The following is a 21,264-nucleotide window of genomic DNA, read 5'->3' on the forward strand; positions in this document are numbered from 1 at the left end:
TTAAAAGAAAAACTTTTCATCTGACGGTGTGGGCGTGGCGTGGCGGCCATTTTGAGTGTTGAGCGATGAACAAATAAATTGTTGTAACTTGAGTGTACGTTGTCGTATCTGCCCGAAAATTCTCACGATTGACAAGGGTCCAGGCCTGAGGACACCTACAGGCCATATTTGACTTTTGGTCATAGCATCCCCGCTGGCAACAGGAAATGCGCCTTATATGACAAACATCATCCGATTTACATGAAACTTGTGTGTGGTCTACATGTGATAATGAGCCGGCCCCTATAATATAACCACGCCCACTTACTCAGGCCACGCCCCCTTTCATAACATTTGTACTGTTTAAGGTAGAGTCTTGTGTGAGGTGTCATTGAACTCAGCAGAGAGTTGCTTCTTCATTGGTGATGGTTTGGCCCGCCCCCTATGCTTAAGCCACGCCCCCTTTCATGAATGCTGATCCATCTAAGGTAGAGTCTTGTGTGAGGTGTCATTGAACTCAGCAGAGAGTTCCTTCTTCATTGGTGATCGTTTGGCCTGCCCCCTATGCTTAAGCCACGCCCCCTTTCATAACATTTGAACGATTTAAGGTTGACCATTGTGTGAGGTATCAGTGAACTCAGCAGAGAGTTGCTTCTTCATTGGTGATGGTTAGGCCCGCCCCCTATGGTTAAGCCACGCCCCCCTTCATAACATTTGAACGATTTAAGGTTGACCATTGTGTGAGGTATCAGTGAACTCAGCAGAGAGTTGCTTCTTCATTGGTGATGTTTTGCCCCGCCCCCTATGCTTAAGCCACGCCCCCTTTCATAACATTTGAACCGATTAAGGTAGACCCTTGTGTGAGGTATCATTGAACTCAGCAGAGACTTCCTTTTTAATTAGTGATGGGTTGACCCGGCCCCTATAATTTAGCCACGCCCCTTTTTATAACTGGTGACCTATTTAAGGAAGAGTCTTGTGTGAGGTGTCATTGAACTCAGCAGAGAGTTGCTTCTTCATTGGTGATGGTTTGGCCCGCCCCCTATGCTTAAGCCACGCCCCCTTTCATAACATTTGAACCATCTAAGGTAGAGTCTTGTGTGAGGTATCATTGAATGCAGCAGTTCCCTTTTCATTGGTGACGATTTGCAGTGTCTGAGTGCCGCGCAAATGCACGGTCGCAAGGAGCGGCGACCGCCGGTGACTCCGACGCGCGCAGAGGAGCGAGGGCCCGTCCATCGCTGCTTGCAGCTTTAATTTTAATTGTGCCTTCTAGCTCCAGTTTAGCTTGCAGTGCTCTGGGCAGATACAGGCTTGTTTTTTAAGGCTGTAAGCGAATCAGGGAATGAGGATTTAAACTGTCTTCCTGTTCGATCAAACCAACTTCCTTTTTAATTATACTCTCTCCCACACAGTACTATTTCCTCACATATAAACCATCATAAGTTCTCAAACACACAATTATTGTTCCCTACTTAGATTATCCTGTGTGTCAAGCACAAAACTTTTTTTCTTTTCACATACATCATTTTGTCTTACATACATCTTCAGACTGCATCATGCACACATCACTATACTAACTTACACATCCAATCATCATCTCTCTCACACACACACACACACATTCTATCTTGCATACACATAAGTTATATAGAAAGTATGATGGTGTATGTGTGAGGGTGTGATAGTGTTTATAAGAGTAGCTGTGTGTGTGTAAGTGATTATGATTTATGGCCTAGACAATAATGTGTGTTAGATAATGACTGTGCGTGCAAAAGAGTATGCCAGTTTATGTGCAAGGTTATAATGGTATATATGTGAGAGTATAATGGTATATATGTGAGGTTATGGTGTTTAGTGATGTGCGGATCGATACTAAAGTATCGATATTTACGATCCCAACGTCTCCTGTTCTAGTATCGATTCTCATATAAAAAGATCGATATTTAAACTCAGTAATTTGGAGTGAGTGTTTATGTTATCATAAGTAACTTGTTGTCACCAGAAAAATCTAATTATATCCGGTTAGGGGAAGGAACTACTTCTCCTTCCGCCTCACTCTGTGACGGAGCCGGCCGCTGCAGCAGCCCTTCTTTAATTTCCCGCTAGGAAGACTGCAGACTGCAGAGTGACTATGACTGACCGCAAAAGGAGTCATGTCTGGCTGTATTTTAGCTGTAAAGACAGCAGTGACGCTGTGTGTGATGTGTGTGGAAAGACAGTGAAATACAGTGGTAACACTACAAACCTCGCTAAACATCTGAGGTTAAGTCATAAGAGTGATGAAGCGGCGGTCTGAGGAGGAGGTCCAGGGCGAGAAGACGCAAGGTGCTAGGGCAAGACAGACTTCAATCAGTGAGTCATTTGGCAGCAATAATTAAATAATATGAGAGTAGTTTATTGTCTTGTCATTATGCAGCTATAATTTGGAATTGGTAAGCCTACAGCCTACTTTTTTACTTTACTTTAAACTAGTTGTCACATCACACTACAAATAAAATACGTAAAAAGTATTGGTATTGGTATCGGTATCGGCAATACCAGCCTGGGTATTACTTGGTATTGGATCGAATAGGAATTAAGTGGTATCGCACATCACTAATGGTGTTGTATGTGAGACCAATTATGAATTATCCCGTTACGGCCTCTCATAGTTTCTGCTTTTCTGTTTCTTTTTCAGCTTAGTTGATGAGCCAGCAAATAGAGATAGTGTAAATTCCTTACAGGCACTGTATGTGTGTTTCCGCACCATGCTGAGGGAATATCAGGCCTTGCAGCAAAGTAGGGATTATAATACCCTGGTTCCATCTACAGGGACTGGGATCGAAACACGACCTTCCAATTGGTAGACGACTGCTCTACCAATCGGAAGGTCGGAGGTTAGATCCATGGCCAAGCATTACCATGTCGAAGGGTCCTTGGACAAGACACTAAACCCAGGTTGCACCTTGTATGGCACCCTCAGCCACCATGGTATAAGTTGTATGTGTGAATTGTGCCTGTACACTGTAAAATCGGTTTGAGTAGTCGTTAAGACTAGAAAAGCACTATATAAATGTAGTCCATTTACATTTATAAGCCTTACAAGAACATATACTTCTTCAGCATTGGGAGTATGCTGGAGGTATGACCAACATTACCCTGTACAGGTTCTCATTTGACATAGCTGTATATTCAAGGAGTTGAAGGTGTATTGTCGCTATCTGTATTAAGTATGATGTCTGATTCCAAGGAGTGATACCATTCTTTGCCAGTTCATGCCAATAACCAGACAATGACCTCTGCCCTGTCATAACTGTAGCCATAAGGACTGTAGAAAAAAATGAAAATAATGTATTAGCCTATATAACATTTAGCTGATGCTTTATCTAAAGTAATTTCCATTCACACACAGAGAGATTTGGGGTTTAGTGTCTACTCTTAGGACAATTGGAAAGATTGCTAGACTTGGGATCCATTTGGAAGACAGGTGCTATACCAACTCAGCTAAAGCTGCACCTCATTTGCATATTAGCCTGCACAACTTTTTATCTTGCACACAGACAAGTTTTTGTGCGAGAAAGTAGTGAGAAAAAGTATTGTATGTTTATGCTTTTTTTGTGTGTGCGTGAGAAAGTGTTGTATATGCATGCTTTTAATGTGTGTGTGCGAGGTGAAATTGGTGTATGTGCATGTTTTTTACATGTGTTCGTGAAAAAAACTGGTGTATGTGCATGCTTTTTATGTGTGTGCGAGGTAAAAGTTGAGTATGTGCATGCATTCTTGATATATGGCCTAAACAGCCCCTCATATTACTGTCCCCGATGGCCCACCTTTGCACTTGTATATGTGAAAGGAAATTAAACCTATATGTCAATGTTCACTGGAACAAATCATTTTAAGTAATTAATAGCCTTGATACAAGTGATCTGCATCATTCTGCTTTGTTTCAAAGTACTAAGGCACGAACATTCCTTAAAGGGATACTTCACCGATTAGCATTAAGCTTTGTATCAGTAGAAACCTGGTAGTATTTTCAAATTACCTTGCTTCCCTCCCTCATGTCCCCCTGAGATGATAGATCTCTGTATTGTGTGTCTGGAAAAAAACCTCTGATGACTCAAAAATCGTAATTTTGCGTCATCGGAGGCTTTCTCGGCCAGATGCCATAGACTACAGCCAGCTAGTTCCACATGTTTTCAACCCGCCCATAGGGGGTGGGACTGTCACTACCAAGGGAGTAAGCTTTGCTTCAGAGCTCGAACCTCCTATGGCGCCATTTTGATGCTACAAAACGATCACCCGACGTTAGCATTCCATTGACTGCCATTCATTTTGACGTCACTTTGACAGCAAATAACTTTACATCTGAAGTGTTTAAAGACTTTATTTGTCCATTGTTTATTTCTAAAGAAACACTACAATGTATAAAAGTCTGTAAAAGGCTCCATTACCTTGTACCTCAAGTTATGGCTCCGTAGCAGACGTTTTTGTAAAAATAGGCTAACGATTGTGTCATAACCACGCGACTTACTGTCGCATAGTAGAGGAATTACCGTATAGTACAGAAGAAGCTTGCAGGCAGTTTTGACTTACAAGGATGGACTTAAACAGCTAATCTGTTTAAGTTTAATTACTAATGTTAACTAGCATTTTAGTTAGCAATAATTAGCCTGTGTCCATGTTATCTCCTTACATATACCTATGCTCTCCGTCTCTGCAAGATTGGGAATGATTGAGATTCCTCTTGGCACAGCTACCAGAAGACTTACAACTTTCAGACAGGTTGCTCACGTCACATTGGAGGCTGCGCAGTAACGCTCAGCGCTCACCGGAAAAGTGCTTCTAATATCCTTCACTGGTCTCCGTCCAGAGCAACGGGATCTGTTGGTCCATTCTTATATACTGTCTATGGTCACTACCCGATGCGAGTCGAGTGTCAGCCATCTTGAAGCTAAGCTAACAGGCTCTCTCTTTTCAGCAGCAACCTTGCAATTGTATGCATTCAAACTACCGTACATGTGTACCACTGGGATACATTGGAGAATATGCAGGAAACTTTATTACAGACGGAATACTCAACACACTACGCAAGTTTTGCCTGCTACGCAGACCAGCACCTCAGCCTGCGGTGACGCTTGATGCCACTAGCCGGGGAAGGGGACATCGAAAGCGATGTGCGAGAAAGCGGAAACGCGGAATGAGGGCAGCTAGGTGGAAAACTAATGCTAGCCGGCCACCTGTCCCATCCATCCTGCTTGCACATGTCCACTCATTAGACAACAAACTGGACTACATCCAACTTCAACGAAATTCCCAATGCGAGTTCAGAGACTGCTGTATTTTTGTTTTTGTGGAAACATGGCTGAACAACAGTGTACCGGACTCCGCTATCCAGCTACCAGGCCTGCTAGCCTTCCGAGCAGATAGAGATGCTGCTCTGTCGCTGGGTAAGACTTGTGGAGGTAGGCTGAGTTCACACGGACTGGTGCAGAAATGCGGTGCTTGTATCCAACTACTGCTCACCGCTGGTGGAGTTTGTGAGTTTGTTTAAATGCCGACCATTCTACATTTCCACGCAAATTCACGGCTGTGTTTATACTTGTGTTTACATCCCACAAGCGATAATGCTACCAATGCGTTAGCTGAACTTTACGGAGCTATCAGTGAGTTCCAAAGCGCACATAAGGATGGACTATTTATTGTTGCTCGTGATTTTAACCACGCAAATCTCAATAAAGTTCTTATATTCTACCTTCACCTCACAGTGAACCTAACTGAAAACAATCAGTGCTCTGTTACAAGTCTACTTATGCCCTGTCTTTTGTTGTCTGTCCTGTCCTTTGTCTGTCTTAAATGCTCTACTTTAAGTATTAATTGCACTTCATGTATAGTCTATAATGTGTGTGCACTAAATGTCTCGTATTTCATTTTTATCTAATGTCGTTTTTATATAATGTCGTTTATTGTTTTGTTACACTATATGCAGTGTATATGGTTGAAATGACAATAAAACCCACTTCACTTGAGTTGACTCACTTGACTGCACTCTGGGTAGGCGTGGCTTGGGAGTGACCTCGTAGGGAAGCGAAGTCTTTCATCCACATGAGCCAAAAATACATTTTCTGGGTTTTCTCGGTCTAGAAGGCACCAACTTCTAAAATTATTTCACATTTCTACTACATAAATGACCCAATTTAAATACATAGTCATCTTTCCAGCTGTGAAATATCCCTTTAAATAAAAGCAGCTGCATTAAAACAAAATGGCTTACAAAAGTTGGAAAAGAAAAGCAACATTTGTTCATAACATAATGTTATATATGTTTTTGGAGTGTTATAAATGCAGTCCATTTATATTTTATATATTATATATATATATATATATATATATTATTGAGAGAAATTCCATCAAAAACCCTCGGGAGGACTACATGAGTTGCTCATCTCCGTGTGTGTGTGTGTGTGTGTGTGTGTGTGTGTGTGTGTGTGTGTGTGTGTGTGTGTCAGATGGGGGCAGCCTACAAAATGAGTCAGCTGCACTGGAGGAGCAAATGTGAGAGGCACACTGTAGGGGCCAGACGCGCTGCGATAATTAGCTGTTATAATAACGGGAATAATCGGATTATGAAGATTTGAGGAGGCGAAATCGTCAGAATACGTCATTCAAGCGAGGAATTAAGTTAGGGGTCTTCACTCAACTGGTCGCCGTTATGGGGATAGACCGGCGCCGGAGAGCATCGTTGGCTCTCACGTTTAACTTCCTCGCTTCGCTACTGGCAGTGTTGGCTCTCACCACCAGCTACTGGTGCGACGGGACGCGGAAAGTGGTCAAGCCGTTCTGCAGGGGCCCGGTGACTACCAAGCAGTCGTTCTGCATCAGGTTCAACAGCTCCAACATCAACGATACGCGGCTGGTGCAGTACATCTGGGAGACCGGGGAGGATAAGTATGTGATGAGGAAGTTTCACACCGGCATCTGGTTCTCCTGCGAGCAGAACATTAACATGATCGGTACGTATTTAAAGAAAGGCACCGGGCCGATGTTGGAACCGGAGCGCAGCGGGGCGCGCGGGCTGTGGTCAGCACTCGATCCAGTAACCCATAAAAATAAAGCTAATAGCTAAGTCCTGCTTCTAGTAAAATCTTCATTCATACAAAACAATCCTGATATATCTGAGAAATTAATTTCACAGTTACATTAAAAATATCAGAAACGCATCTCAAATCACACCTAGTCATCAGCTTTGAAAACAAAAATAGATTATTGTGGTCCTCCTAAGGATATTAGATGCAGGGCGGTTTTATTCAACTGAGAATGAGGATGTGAGGTCCATGAAATGTCAGAAAATAGTAACAAAAAAGTACAATATCCAAGTTGACATATAGACCTATATTATGTTTTGTCTGATCAACATCTCATCCACATTTGAGAAGCTGACACCAGAGATTGTTTGGCAAATGTGATTAAAAACACTAATTTATCAAACGAGGTTAACTAACTTCCTGTCAGTTGATTAATGGAATCAGCTCTTTTTTGATGTCACTGGAAAACACAGAAAAAGAGGGGTTTAAAGGCTGATTATGTCCACTTCAAAGTTGATGTTTTATTCTTTTAGCTACAGCATTTAGTGTTGCGTGTGAAAACTGTTCAACTGATTTATGGGCCAGTTCCAGATAAACCCACTGAGAGCTGCATGGTTCCCCAATTCTGGATCTAGGAATGTGTTCCCAGTATCAGTGTCTGTCTCCACACGCAAAACCCCACTGAATTTTTGACCAGCACACTGCTACTAGCTGAATGATGCAGGAGATTAGGACATGCTGGGGATAGTGGCAGAGCTTGTTTTTACACAAACACACAAAGGAAATCCCTTCTCAGATTGGATCAAATGGTGATTTTTAATTTTACATCACAGTTTTATCTGTGTCACACAAAGTGGAATAGGCTTTCTGTGACTCTCTATCTCAATCTGGAAAATTGATGGAGTACAGATGAAGTTCCTGTCTCACTTATCAGCATGTTTCAGTAGTGGTTATACTGTCACTGAGTGTCAATTAAATGTCTAATCAATCTTTTCCAGGTGAAAAATGCAGAAGTTTCCTTTATGTTGCACCTTCAAATGAAAGAGGTAAGCATATATGTTTTAAAATAATATCACTGACACGCATACAATTCATACATCCTAGTCCATCAATAATTCAGTAGCATGAGCTGGAACCTTTTTTCAAGATTTTAAAGATGTTTGTAAAATCAAGCTTCAAAAGCAGCAAGAATCATCCAATCTAATGAAAAAAGTTTACTGTGCTGCTCACATACACAACGTAAGGGCTGTGTTCTGATCACTCGAAGTAAGCTGTGGTGACCATTTTGACTGAAGTTTAAAAAAAAAAAGGTATTTAAGATCTTTTGTCACTGTAATTAAATACTGGCAATGCTCGTACCAATCAGACAGTAGACCATCTGTCGGCCGCCAAGAGCCACACTTCTTTTCATCTGTAAGCCTACATTAAATTTTAAGCCTTATTAGTAGGCTTACTGCTGGTTACTTGTAATGGAAATATCACTATAAGTTCGTAAGGGGCATTAGCTTATAGTATCCCTGCCTTAAACAAATAATTGATAATAAACATGATCAAGCAGGGGAGGAGCCAGACATTGTAAACATTCAGGGCTCAGCCCAAACCTAGCGGGTGGTCTGGGGGCATGCTCCATTTAATGGCTATGTGCACTATTTTCTAAATCCTAACCCTAAAACCCTAAAAATCTGTACATCCATTGGAAAAAACATGATAGTCGTCAAGGAAAAGAATCTTCCTGTATACATCTAGTGTTGTATCTATCTAATTATCTAATTGTTCTCCAACTGTCCAACTTCCAGAACACAACACATGTTGAGGATGGATAATTTTCACTCCTGCCATCTAAAGTGAGGCACAAATAGCCAGATGTTACTACTTTTAGGTTACACAACCCAGGCAGAGGAGGAATTTAGCATTAACAGCATTACAAATCATTAAACCTATTTTTAGTAGAGTTCAGTAGAGTTTAGTAGAATGAATGGCAATATTTCCCCAGTAATAGAACTTTTGCTCCATTGATTTGCTGGTCCAGTCACAGAGACTGAAGGGAAAGTTAAAGTTACTTTAAACCCTCAAAGATTCGGGGATTTTGAGAAAACATTAGAGGCTAGAGCCCCAGAAATTAGCTTTTCCCCAATGTTTAGCCAGATAATCAGACTGAGTTGTCATTTTCTTTCAATACATTAGTCAGTCTAAAACTGTGTTCATGTTAGCTGTTTTCTGTTAGGGAGGCATTCTGCCCGAATCAATGAGTAGTGAGTGACGTATGCATACCACTAATGGCATTTTTAGTCTACATGGAAGCTGGAAGATGGAAGAGGTTTGTTGATCAAAGTAGTATAATAATTTAAAAGTTGTTATTTCTGTAAGTCAACTTACAACAAATGTAGCTGCCTTAAAGGTTAAGGCTGGGTAATATTCTATCTCTTTCTTATTTTCAAGAATAAAAACCATTAAAAGACAAGAAACAACAATGAATGTATCCTTCTGAAAAGTGTATAGCCAAAGCCTGATATATTTTGTACCTATGTGTCATATTGCTCTATTCTTGTCCAAAAGAAATAAATAGGTTTCTTATTTTGTTTTATGCATTATGTATAGGGCTGGGTTACAATAATAAGTTCTTGAAATAAAATCAATCTTTGTTTAAGTGAACTGATATCGATTTAAAAAAATCCAGAAATCGATCTTTTAATATATGCCTTTTCACCATGGATGTATAAGTAAAAAGTACTGTAAACAAAATCTTTGGGGATACATTTTTAACCTGGTAGATTATTAAAAAATATTTGAAGGTTGCTTCTTGCTAGTACAATTTACAGCATAAGATCTCTGAGAATCTCTTTTATATCCTTTTATAAAACTGGTATTGCAACTGAAATTTCCCTAACCTAATTGATATTGAATCTAATCAGAATAAATTGAATCCTTGTGAATCGGAATCAAATTGATACTGGAAATCATTGGTGATACCCAGCTCTAATTGTTAAAAATTACAATAGGCCTAACAACACTAATAAGCCACACCACTGTGCTGGGTAATATGTTCCTTCATAAATGAATCCCACAAACAGCGTCCTGATGCCGTGAATACTCCGGAATTAATCCACCACTGAAAATAGTCCCCCAACAAATGCATTATTACTACTGCTTACTTACAACTACTGTACATTCACTTGAAAGCATCTGTCTCTTTTGCTGCAATTTCACCTCCATGCTGCTCTCCCACATGCTAGTATCATATTAAAATATTAGATTTATCAAAGCAAAATGAGAAGAAATAGTTTTAAGGAATGGACTTAATTTCTGCCTGTTTTAACACTTTTAATGTCTTCTAATAACATTCTCTTTAATCCTCTACATCCTCCTATACATTTATTCAAAGAAATATTTGCGTTGAATTCAATATAGAGCAGGTAAAAAGACCTTTTAAGCTGAAGAATGTAACTCTATTCATAATTCATACTGAGCTATTTTCGGTAACAGGGATATTACTTTCGTCGACCTTGTGATTATTTAACCACACAATAACTACCTGCCCTTGGGTGATATATGCAATTACATCACAGCTTCCTTTTTTAAGTCTGTTGATATTTTGTCCTACCTCAGACACGGAACTAGGCTCAGGATGTTGAACGTCCCTTGATAGATGATACTGTATATCTTTTCTCTGACTGTGAAGGTTAATGATATGGGTGACAGGGTCACTGGTTCACCTTTCCTGTCTCATTCTCCTCCCTGGCCTTCTTTTTCAGTCCCTATCCTCTCCCTTCGCCCTGACTTACCCATATTCTTTTTCAATGCCCCATCCCCCATCTCTCCTCTCTCTCAATTCCTATCACAACACCCCCTCCATAATTCACTCAACCGTGTCCACCCCACCCCTTTTTCCTCTTTGCTATTCCTTTGCTATAATTAATTCTCTCCGTAGGAGTGCTGTGGCTGTCCATTGTTGCAGAGTGCCTGTACATCCTCCTGCTGGCCACCGGAGGAATTCTCATGTCCATAGAGATGTGTCAATTTGGCAATGTCATTGACGGTCTCAAGCTTAATGCCTTCGCTGCCATATTCACTGTGCTTTCAGGTGAGTAGAATCATGATCTTTGCCATCAAATTGAGTACAGTACAAAATGTTGAATTTAGATGGTCGCAGATAATCAGCAGCAGATAAGCTCCTTATTTTTTGTGTGAGAAATATCATTCAATATTCATTTAATTTATTAAAGGAGGATTCAAATTGTTTTGTATGTTTGTGGGAAAAGTGTGTCCAAGCTTCAGGTCTCGAAATAGAAAACACTTTTGAAACAAGTTGAGGAGCATGCATGAACTTGTCACCACAGATATGACTACATTATTTTGACCATTCATTCTTTTTATCAAAATGTTTTTTTATTGAGCCAAAGATTATTGTACTGGCAGTAACATAGTTGAATCAGTTTTGTAGGAAAGTAAAAGTAAGATTACAATTAATCTGTATATAGAACATTTGGTACAAAAGTACAGAATGACTTGCTCTGTAAACATCTAAAAAGTTGTTTTGAGGTTAAAAAATAAAAATAAATATGTCATGTTTTAGATTAATAGCATCAAGTTTTTAGCATACAAGCATTACAAAAAATTGACAGAATCCTTATATTTTACACTTTCCAAGGTGTTCATTGCAAAATAACATAAAACATTTCACATAACTCAGTCACAGCAGGTAAAATTCCACAGGCAGAGCGCAGACCCAGCCCCCTGTATTTGCATCTCTATTCACATGCCGATTAGTTTCGGTATTGTGGGAGGATCTAATCACACTGGACAATCCTCTCTGTATTGTTCCCAGTCAGGTACATGTGCTGCGTGTTGAACACACTATACCTCTTGGCTCTGCTGTGTGTGTGAAGCGCAGACATCGGCGTTCAGAATCCCGTCCTTCTTCCAAAATACAATGCTCTGGTTTACCTGGGTGTAGTCCAGTGTGATTAGATCCTCTCGCAATATCGAAACTAATCAGCATGTGAATAGAGATGCAAATACGAGGGGCTGGGTTTGCGCTCTCTCTGTTACCTGCTGTGACTGAGTTATGTGAAAAGTTTTATGTTTAATCTAATTTACTTAATTTAAAAAATAACATTATTTGACATTGGACACCTTAGAATGTGTAAAATATAAGGATTCTGTCAATATTTTTGCTCCGCTTGTATGATAAAAACTTGTGAAGCTACAAATCTAAATACATGATATATTTATTTTTATCCTCCTGGTCTCCAGAGGGTTAAATAGCTATTTAGTGTTAACGTTGTAATTAAAAAAATTTAACTTCCTAATCTGCTCATTCCTATATTGTCATAGTCTCCCATTGCTAGACCTATCTCCACAGCACTGTGGAGTAAATTCTGGCTACACCAAAGATGTATTCTGGCATAGGAGAAAAAACGCTCTGGGTTGTTTTAATTTCTTTTTTTTTAGGATCAATTTTTTATTGTTTTTTTTTCTTTTTTTAACATACAGAACAGAAACACAAATTGAACAAGAACAAAAACCCTCTCCCACCCCCCACCCTCTGCGGTCTCGAGGAAAACAAAACAAATAAACAAACGGAAATCACACCTTGCCTAGTCACTCTCCTCTAGTTCTTGTGGCGCTGAGGTCATTAGGTCTGATATTTGTGCTGCTGCACTTTTCCATAGGTCAATGGTCGATGATTTGGCTTTGTTAATCCTTGCTGTAGAGAGCTCAAGCATAACTATGTCTAGAAAATACGCTAACCACTGTTTTATACAAAGCGAGTGGGGGGGAGCCAGCGTTGAGCTATCATCTTCTTGGTTGCAGTCGAGCCGGCTAGCCAAATTTTCTTCTGTCTCCCAAGCAGATGTAATTTAGAGTCGTCACTAAGCAACAAAACAATCGGGTCAGAAGGAATTCGACACCCTATCACATCAGATATTATTGATGTTGTTTTATTCCAGAACTCATGCACCTGTTCACACTCCCAGACCATGTGCAGGAAGGTTCCAGTTTGTTCAGGTTGACAGAATGTGCAGTAGGGAGTGGGAATGACTTTAGAGACGTATCTCTTCTGAGGAGTCCAATATGTCCTATGACATATGTTGAAGTGAATCTGCTGGTGATTTGGGTTCTTGGAAGAATGGAAAATGTTGGCCTGTTGACTGTCTCCCAGTTAATTGCGTTCCCCTCAGGGCTCAGCTCTCACTCCCATTTACTTGCTATTGGGAGTTCTCCTATGGATACTTGCATCAGTTTAGCATAGACCTTGGACGCTAATCCTCTCACAGTCTTGGCCCCAGCACCGAACGCAAAGTCCCACCGCCGCCCTCCGGTTCCTATGTCGTCAACAATCCGTGGCGCGGGGCGGCCCATTTGTGTGTCGCGCCGTCCTCAACTTCCAATTACAGCCAGAATTTCCCGGCTCCGCGGCTGCAGCGAAGGCGAACTCTCTCCCTCCGTGGATTGCTCCCAGGGCGGCCAGGCGGACAAACGCTGGATCGTGAATGTGACACAGTCAGATTGCTCCGGCTCACATACTATAATTTCATTGCATCTCAGGTTCTGCCGATGTGTTGCTGCGAGGCATTCATTTCTGCTAACACTCCCTTCACTGTGTTGTAGACCACTGATTCAAGCATACTTAGTTGCTTTTCCAAGACCTGAGCGATTAAGTCCTCCATGTTAGGGATCGCATTAACATCAGTTGCTACGTAAGCTACCACTCCATTAGCCGCCACCATGCTAGCAGATTTCTCAGAACGAGTAGATAGTCTAGGCAACAACGAGACCTGCTTTTTCGTGCCTGCATGCGTTTCACTGAGTCACCGTGTTAACAAACACGGCATCGAAGAAAAAGTAATAGACCTGGTTATTTAATGAAATACGGAGGTGAGTGCAGGAGCTCTAGTCTCTTGCAACCATAGCGGGTGCTGGTCACGTGATCCCCCGTTTCAATTTCTTTAAACCAATCACAACTAACGCTAACATCTGGAAGCAGCGATGATGCCTTTGCAGTTCCTCGGGAAGGAACTTGTTGTGTGGAAATGTGGAACATTTGCATACCACAAAAGAAAAAGCCACATAAAATATTAAATGAATTTCACAATTCACACAATACAGTAGCAAGAGCTATTTAAATTAGCTGGATACATGGTTAAGCATAATTTGCTTTAACCAGTGTATCTGCATGTGTACTTCGTCCATAACAATCCCCATCAATCGGTTCCAAAATGTCCCATATATAGTAAATTCTGTAAACATATTCCTTGTAAATCTTTACAATCATTCACCCTCACATAGGCCCTCAGCTCTTTTAAATCAAGGCTGAAGACCTTTCTTTTTGATGTTGCCTTTCCCTAATTATTATACTGTACTGTGAATTTTATTCTTGTATTTTTTCTCGTATCAATTTGTATACTGAACTGTGAATTTTATTCTTGTATTTTATCTCGTATTAAATTTGTATTCTTTAATATTTTAATTTTCTATTTTTGCTCTTTGCTTTTTAATGTTTGATGTTTTATGTAAAGCACTTTGAGTTGCCCTGTGCTGAAATGTGCTATATAAATAAAATTGCCTTGCCTTGCCAACAAAACAAGAGTCTAAAGTTTCGCGTTGATAGCATTTATTTTGGCCGAGATATGGCAAAGTTAGTGTTTTCATAGTTAGCTACACAAATTTGTGCGTAATATTTGCAATTTTTATCTTATAAAAATTATTTTGATAACATGTTGTCAGGTTGGTCTGAAGATGCTACCTGCCAAGTTTCGTGCAGATTGGTTGCACGGTCTAGGAGAAGTTAGAAAAAGTAGGTTTACGATAAATCGCGATTTTCCGCGCATAACAGTCTAGGCGGAAATGGGCGTGGCCTATATCAGGAGATTCAGCTGAATTCATTATATATATATTAGGGGTGTAACGGTACGCAAAAATCACGGTTCGGTACGTACCTCGGTTTTAAAGTCACGGTTCGGTTCATTTTCGATACAGTAAGGGAAAGAAATGCAAACATTAAACTGCAGGTTGTTTATTACTATAAACTTTTTTTTAACAATTTGTTTACACTTTTTAAAACACTTTTTAATAAAATATAATAAATAAAATATATATAAAATAAAAAAAAGAATAAGAAAACTACTGCTGCAAAGTTCTCCACTAAATAAAATACTCTGTCTCAAACCAATATCACATAATAAAATATAATGAAAAATATAAATAAATAACTATGGATTACAGTGCAGCATTACCAATCCCAGCTTGTCAACAACCGAGTATGGTCGTAGATCAGCTGCTATAAAAACACCAATTACTTTCGTTATTGCGTTGGCCCGATCGGAATTACCAGCAAAGGTCTGTTTAAATGCCAACGGGAGCTGCGTTTGAATTACGGTCGTTTTTTTCCTTGTAGTAGTGATATTCACACTCGCGTGATGCCTTTTCAAGTGCGTTAACAAGTTTAAAGTGTTGCCAGAAACATACCCGATCATTCCTGAGCAACGTCGGCACACTGCTTTCGTCTTATCGACTAGTCTTTGTCCGTTGACGTATTTCACTGGGAAACCGAAGTGTTCCCAAACAGGAGACCTTAATGATATGGGTGGCTCTTCATGCTCCGGCTTGTCCGTACTGTCTATGGGCTTGTCTGCATTGGCCATGACGCTAGCTAGCGAGAGGGTGGGCTAAAGCGTGCCGTGTATGTTGTTGTACAGCACGCAGTGTTTGATTTTAATTTTTTTCCCCAAACCACTTCAGTGGAAATCCCGCCCTGCAGTCGATTTCATTGGTTTAGGTTCAGATCAGTGTTTGGTGTAGGCAATCTGTACAGTGATTGACATGACCAATGAAAACTTTAGAATCAGCTGCAGGGCGGGATTTGCGCTGAACACGGAGACTTCCGCCACTTAATATGTTCGTGTGGAAACACACGCACACAAAAGATTGCGTTCGGCCGTTCGGTGCACACGTGCACCGTACCGAAAGCCCTGTACCGAAATGGTCCAGTACGAATACACGTACCGTTACACCCCTAATATATATATATATATATATATATATGTATATCATATTTTATATGTGTGATGTACGGTTTGGGAGTTATAAGGCCAAACGTGTTTTTTCTGCAATAGCAATAACTTTTTTTTGTCCGAGGTCCTTGCAGGGATCTGGACCAGTCCTGAATATGGCACCCCCCCCCCCACACACACACACACACATACACACACACACCATGTACGGTTTAGGCTGTAGCATCAGTTTTAGAGGGCTCCGCTGGATCTGTGAACCGCGTTGCCTTGCAAACACGGTTCCCAGCCCCCTCGGGCTTGGACCCCTAATAACTAGAACTGCAAGCAATTATGACGGGGTCCAAGCCTCCTGGTGCCAGTCGCCCTCGACGACCTGGGGAGCGTGCGAAAGCGAGACCCAAAGTGTGACGGTCGGGTGGCAAACATCACTAAATATCGAGAGGTGTGAGCCGCAAGGTCTGCATTACATTGCCACTGCAAATATCCCCATAACAAGGATTGAGTAAAAGGGCCAATACTGGTTCACTAGACTATGGCTAAGTTCACACCGCAAGTCTTAATGCCTAATTTGGATTTTTTTTGCTCAGATCTGATTTTTTGTTTGGCTGTTCACATTACCTTTCAAAATGTGGCCTATATCAGATTCCAGTGTGAACTGTTTGTGGTTTTGAACTGACCCGCATACGCAAAAGAACAAGAACAATGACATCAGATGCAGCATGCTGTTGCACTAAAATTATGGAGGAAGTAAGCATTTTTTATGAGATGTTTTACAAAGCATTTTTGTAATGGCAGCTGTAACATTAATGAGCAGGGGCTGAGGAGGAGAAGAATGAAGAGAAAGAGAGCCAAATTGGCTATTTTGTCCTTTTGCAGGGTTATGGCTGCAAATTCTCTACAGAGTTCTGTGTGGATGCAGAGATGAAGCCAGGAGGGGTGGGACTGTGTTGTGAATAGCTTCACAGTGACGCAGTTTATTCAAAACGTTCGGATGCCTAGTGAAGTTTTTAATTTTACTGTCTGTGTCTAGGGCTAACTCCTGCCGGTGCATAATTGTGAGACATGTCGATTGACGTAAAAGTCGTATCAAATCCGCCTTGGTTGTTCACACTGCAGTTGCATTGAAAAAAAATCAGACCTGGGTCTGATTCAGGACCACATATGGAAGTGGTCTATATCTGATTTGAAAAATCAGATCTGGGTAAGATTTGAGTGTTCACACTACTTCTGAAGAAGTCTGACCAGGGTTCTCATTTATAAAACTGTGCGTAGGATCCTTACTAAAAGTGTACGTACGCCCAAAAGCCAAAAATGGCATACGCCAAAAAAATTCAGATTTATAAAACCGTGCGTACGTACATCTGTAAGCAATGTTCCCTTTATAAATCACAGATTACCCACAAGTGTGCGTATGTGAATCAGCCTCTTATCCCACCCTGTACACGCCCATTTTTAACCATAAATAGTCAATGCAAAGCACCTCATGAATGCTGATCAGTATGTTAGTGACCCTGGCAGTTGTTCTTTTGTTGCGCTGAATCATGCCGAATCATGCCAAATCATGTAGGGAAACCTGATCTATAGAATACCTATATTAATAATACCTTCCAAAACGGCAGGCATTATGGCACTTGGGGACAGCTTCGATATACCAGACCTATATGATAAGATTTAACAGAACTATATATTATATCCAAACAAGCCTTAGTGATAAAGTTGAAGATTATATATAATATTTATATAAAACACTTGTCTGACATTTCCCTCTGGAAACAGCCAGTTGCTCCCAGAGTGGCAAGGACCAGTATTTGGACCAGGATGGCACGGTTACGGCGCGTTGCCCTCTCTACTAGACTCAATTCAGTACAGAGATCCAGGAGCACAGCTTTAGGGAATTTAAATTGGCATATTAGCCATTAGTCATCGTCATGGTCCCTGAAGCCTCTTCTTCTCCTGTTTCTTCCATTGCCGTAGTCCTCCTTGCAGGGCCAGCAGTGCCATCATGCAGCATTATGCACGGGTTAACCGCAGTATTTATATGTTTACAACATATTGTGATTGTTAACACCTTGCCAAAATCACAGCATCAACTTTCGTGGTACCCCCCCCACCCCGAGATACAATCTGAAGATGAAAGTCTAATAGGCAAACACACTTTTCTTCATGCAGGTTTTGTCACAAACAGTATTAAAGTTAGGACCGATAACGAGGACATTAACTGTAACAATTGCGTGAGAGCTTAACGACTGTATTTCCAGACTTTGACATTTGATGATATATGCACAGTATTAAAGACATATTTAGCTATTTACACTGTGTTCTGCCGTCATCTAATACTAGGGTATTTGATGCTATCCTGTAATCCATACAGTCGGGCCATCTCTTCCTCCTGCGCTCCGTAGCAGACAATGTGACAGTGAGACAGCGCCGATTAAACATTAATAACGAATTTTTATTAAAGATTTGAGTTGGATTTTACAAGGTGTTTATGGAACAAGTATCACTTAGTACAAGCACAAATAGCACTGCTGGATTTAATCTTCATTGTAACGTGGATGATATGGAGTGAAAAAAATATGCGTGAGGCACTTGAACATATTACGAGTAATCGTTATTCCCACATTTACTTTCTGAAGTCTGACTTCAATTCACCACCTCACCATCTGCGTCGCCAATTCCCATTGTCTCCAAAATGTGCGTACGCATGGGTCAGAGTTTGCGTGGAGGACCACACATTCTCCCGTCAAGTTTGTTTTTTTATAAATCACAACCTTTACGTGGGAAGTGGCGTACGCACATTTTCAGCCCCGTTTTGTGCGTATGCCACGTTTATAAATGAGACCCCTGGTCACTTGACCCCAAAAAAAAATCTGATTTGGGCCACTTTTGCCTGCAGTCTGAACATAGCCTATAGCGCCCCCTAATGGCCGATCTTCGCCAAATTTGGTACAGAGCATCAGTGCGGCATTCTAAACAAGCATCACAAGTTTCATGTTGATAGCAATTACTGCGGCAGAGAAATTGCAATCGCAAATGTCCCATTTACATGTATTGAGTTATTGGCCAAAACACATAAACGATGATTATAGCGCCCCCTAATGGCCGATCTTCACCAAATGTGGTACAGAGCATTGTAGTTGGATGTTGAACAATAATCTCAAGTTTTTGCTGATAGCATTTCATTTGGCTGACATATGATAAAGTTCGTGTTTGGTAGCTAGCTAGGAAATTTTGTTTGGTCATCAAATGCGGAGTTCTGGACCAGTCCTGAAAATGGCACTCCTCCAACATGTACGGTTTAGGCTGTAGCGGGAATTTTAGGCGGAGAAGAAAAATGAAAAAAAAAAAAAATGGAGAAGAATAATCCTTAGGAAAACAATAGGGTTCCACAGCCCTGCTGTGTGAACCGCGTAGCTTTACTTCCAGCCTCGGGCTTGGATCCCTAATAATACTTACAAAAACAATAGGGTTCTCCCACCACTCGGGCTTGGACCCCTAATAATTTACCAGAATATACAGTACCGTATCAAACAATCCACTGCAGGAATACAAACATTTATAAATACAATCAAATTAAATAACTGCACACAAAATAAATCATAGGAACCTATCTGTTTTATTTATGAATAGTAAAACACAATAATTAAGAAATGAAGAAATTGCATCAAGATATTACTTAAAATTCTACAAACAAACTACTTATAAGAAACAAGTGCAGAAATCAAGATTTTAAATATAATTAAATAAAAAACATATTACAGAAACCTGTCTTACAGATTTTGTTCACTTTACAGTACAAAACACCCCACACAAAATAGGTGGATGATTGCACACACACCTGAATTGCAATATAAACTTAAGTACATGCTTAATGTGACACTGGCCTGCTTCGTTACATCTTGCTCTTCAAGCCTTACAGCAAAGTCATCTATGACATCATCATAGCTGTTGTGAGACAACATGATTGAGACTTATGACAGAAACTCAGCTCAGACGTTCGTGTGCCATAGTTGATCTCAGGTAGGTTTTGATGAGTTTTAGTTTTGAGAAGCTCCTTTCAGCAGCAGCCACTCTCACAGGAAGTGTGGCAGAAATTCTCAGAGCAACCCAAAAATGAGGGCAAATTTCATTCAGCTGCTTCTCATGCAGGAAGGTAGGGCTGTGACAGTATAGTTTAAACACTGCAGCGTTAACTTTAATGTGTCCATCTCAGATTAGAACGGAGAAATGTCTTTGCCTTCCCTACCGTGTATTATATTAAACGTTGAACGGGCACCGGAACTTGACAAAATGTCTAATCTCTCGACCTGATATTTATATAGATTTTTTATATTCTAAATAAATATATTTGTTGACAGGGAAGCTGTGCTCAAGCAGGTGCTCAAGCCCCCTTTGATGTCTGTGTGCGAGCTTCACACCACCTGTTTCTCTCTGTCTCAGCTAGTGTCATCTCATTTTTATCAATTGCCCCTTTGCAAAATGGATCTAAAAATCTTTCCATATTGCTATGTGTGTTGTGTTCCAGGCCAGCCTTATGGGTCTTAAACACATTAAAGCCTAATCTTTCCCTTATGGAAATACAGTGGCAGTAACGTTAATTAGCTAAATTAGGAAACATGGACACTGTCATGTAACTGTTCACATGCTGGATCTAGTTAACGGTGTAAGGTTACTCACATAGTGATGAGGCTGCCACAAGGGGGCGTGATACACATTGCTTAAGGCAGTCGGGAAAATGTCCTAGGATGTAATGCTGTATGCTACGGCCCATACTGTTTACATGTCAGGAGACAAATAAGAGCATTCATTCCGCAAGTAGAAACTAGAAACTAGCCAAGTTAGCCAGCAGGCTAGACCTAGCTCGGCTGAAGCTAACTTCCTCAGCAAAGTGGTGCGGAATCATGCACGCACGCCATCCAAGCAATATGGAGGAAGAGAGAAAAAGGGCGGCAGTTTCCACGGAGGAGGACTGAGGTAGAAAACCACCAAAACCTACTACAAAATGCTACAGGTGTGGTAAGGACAACAAACACACTCAGGGCCAGATGTACGTACATTTGCAAACGTAGCGTTATCAGCGCCATGGCCAATGGCGATATTGTGCACAATACAACAAGCGACAACGATTTTGCACACCTTTTCTGGTGTGTACAGAAGCGTTCCACCTGTACAGTCCAAGCAGCGCATCCAGCTTTTCAAGACCCCAA

The 21,264-nt window shown here is 40.7% G+C and overlaps 1 protein-coding gene and 1 long non-coding RNA gene across 2 annotated transcripts in view; one reads left to right on the top strand and one right to left on the bottom strand.

Moving 5' to 3' along the window:
* Positions 1-325: 325 nt before the first annotated feature.
* LOC118495084 lies at positions 326-20,849 on the bottom strand. Its single transcript, XR_004897406.1, has 5 exons — positions 20,682-20,849; positions 13,733-13,740; positions 10,659-10,662; positions 10,576-10,580; positions 326-338 (listed from the first exon to the last, which is right to left on the bottom strand). It is a non-coding gene; the product is annotated as an uncharacterized LOC118495084 (long non-coding RNA).
* Positions 6,510-21,264, top strand: part of LOC116067482 (germ cell-specific gene 1-like protein) — a 54,363-nt gene continuing 39,608 nt past the window's right edge. Inside the window, exons 1-3 of the mRNA XM_031323928.2 lie at positions 6,510-6,971; positions 8,042-8,089; positions 10,972-11,124. Coding sequence (XP_031179788.1) covers positions 6,671-6,971; positions 8,042-8,089; positions 10,972-11,124 — 502 coding nt within the window. The 5' untranslated portion in view covers positions 6,510-6,670. The remainder of the gene's footprint in view (positions 6,972-8,041; positions 8,090-10,971; positions 11,125-21,264) is intronic.

The sequence above is a fragment of the Sander lucioperca genome, chromosome 5 (genome assembly GCF_008315115.2).
Source record: "Sander lucioperca isolate FBNREF2018 chromosome 5, SLUC_FBN_1.2, whole genome shotgun sequence".
Classification (NCBI taxonomy): Eukaryota; Metazoa; Chordata; class Actinopteri; order Perciformes; family Percidae; genus Sander; species Sander lucioperca.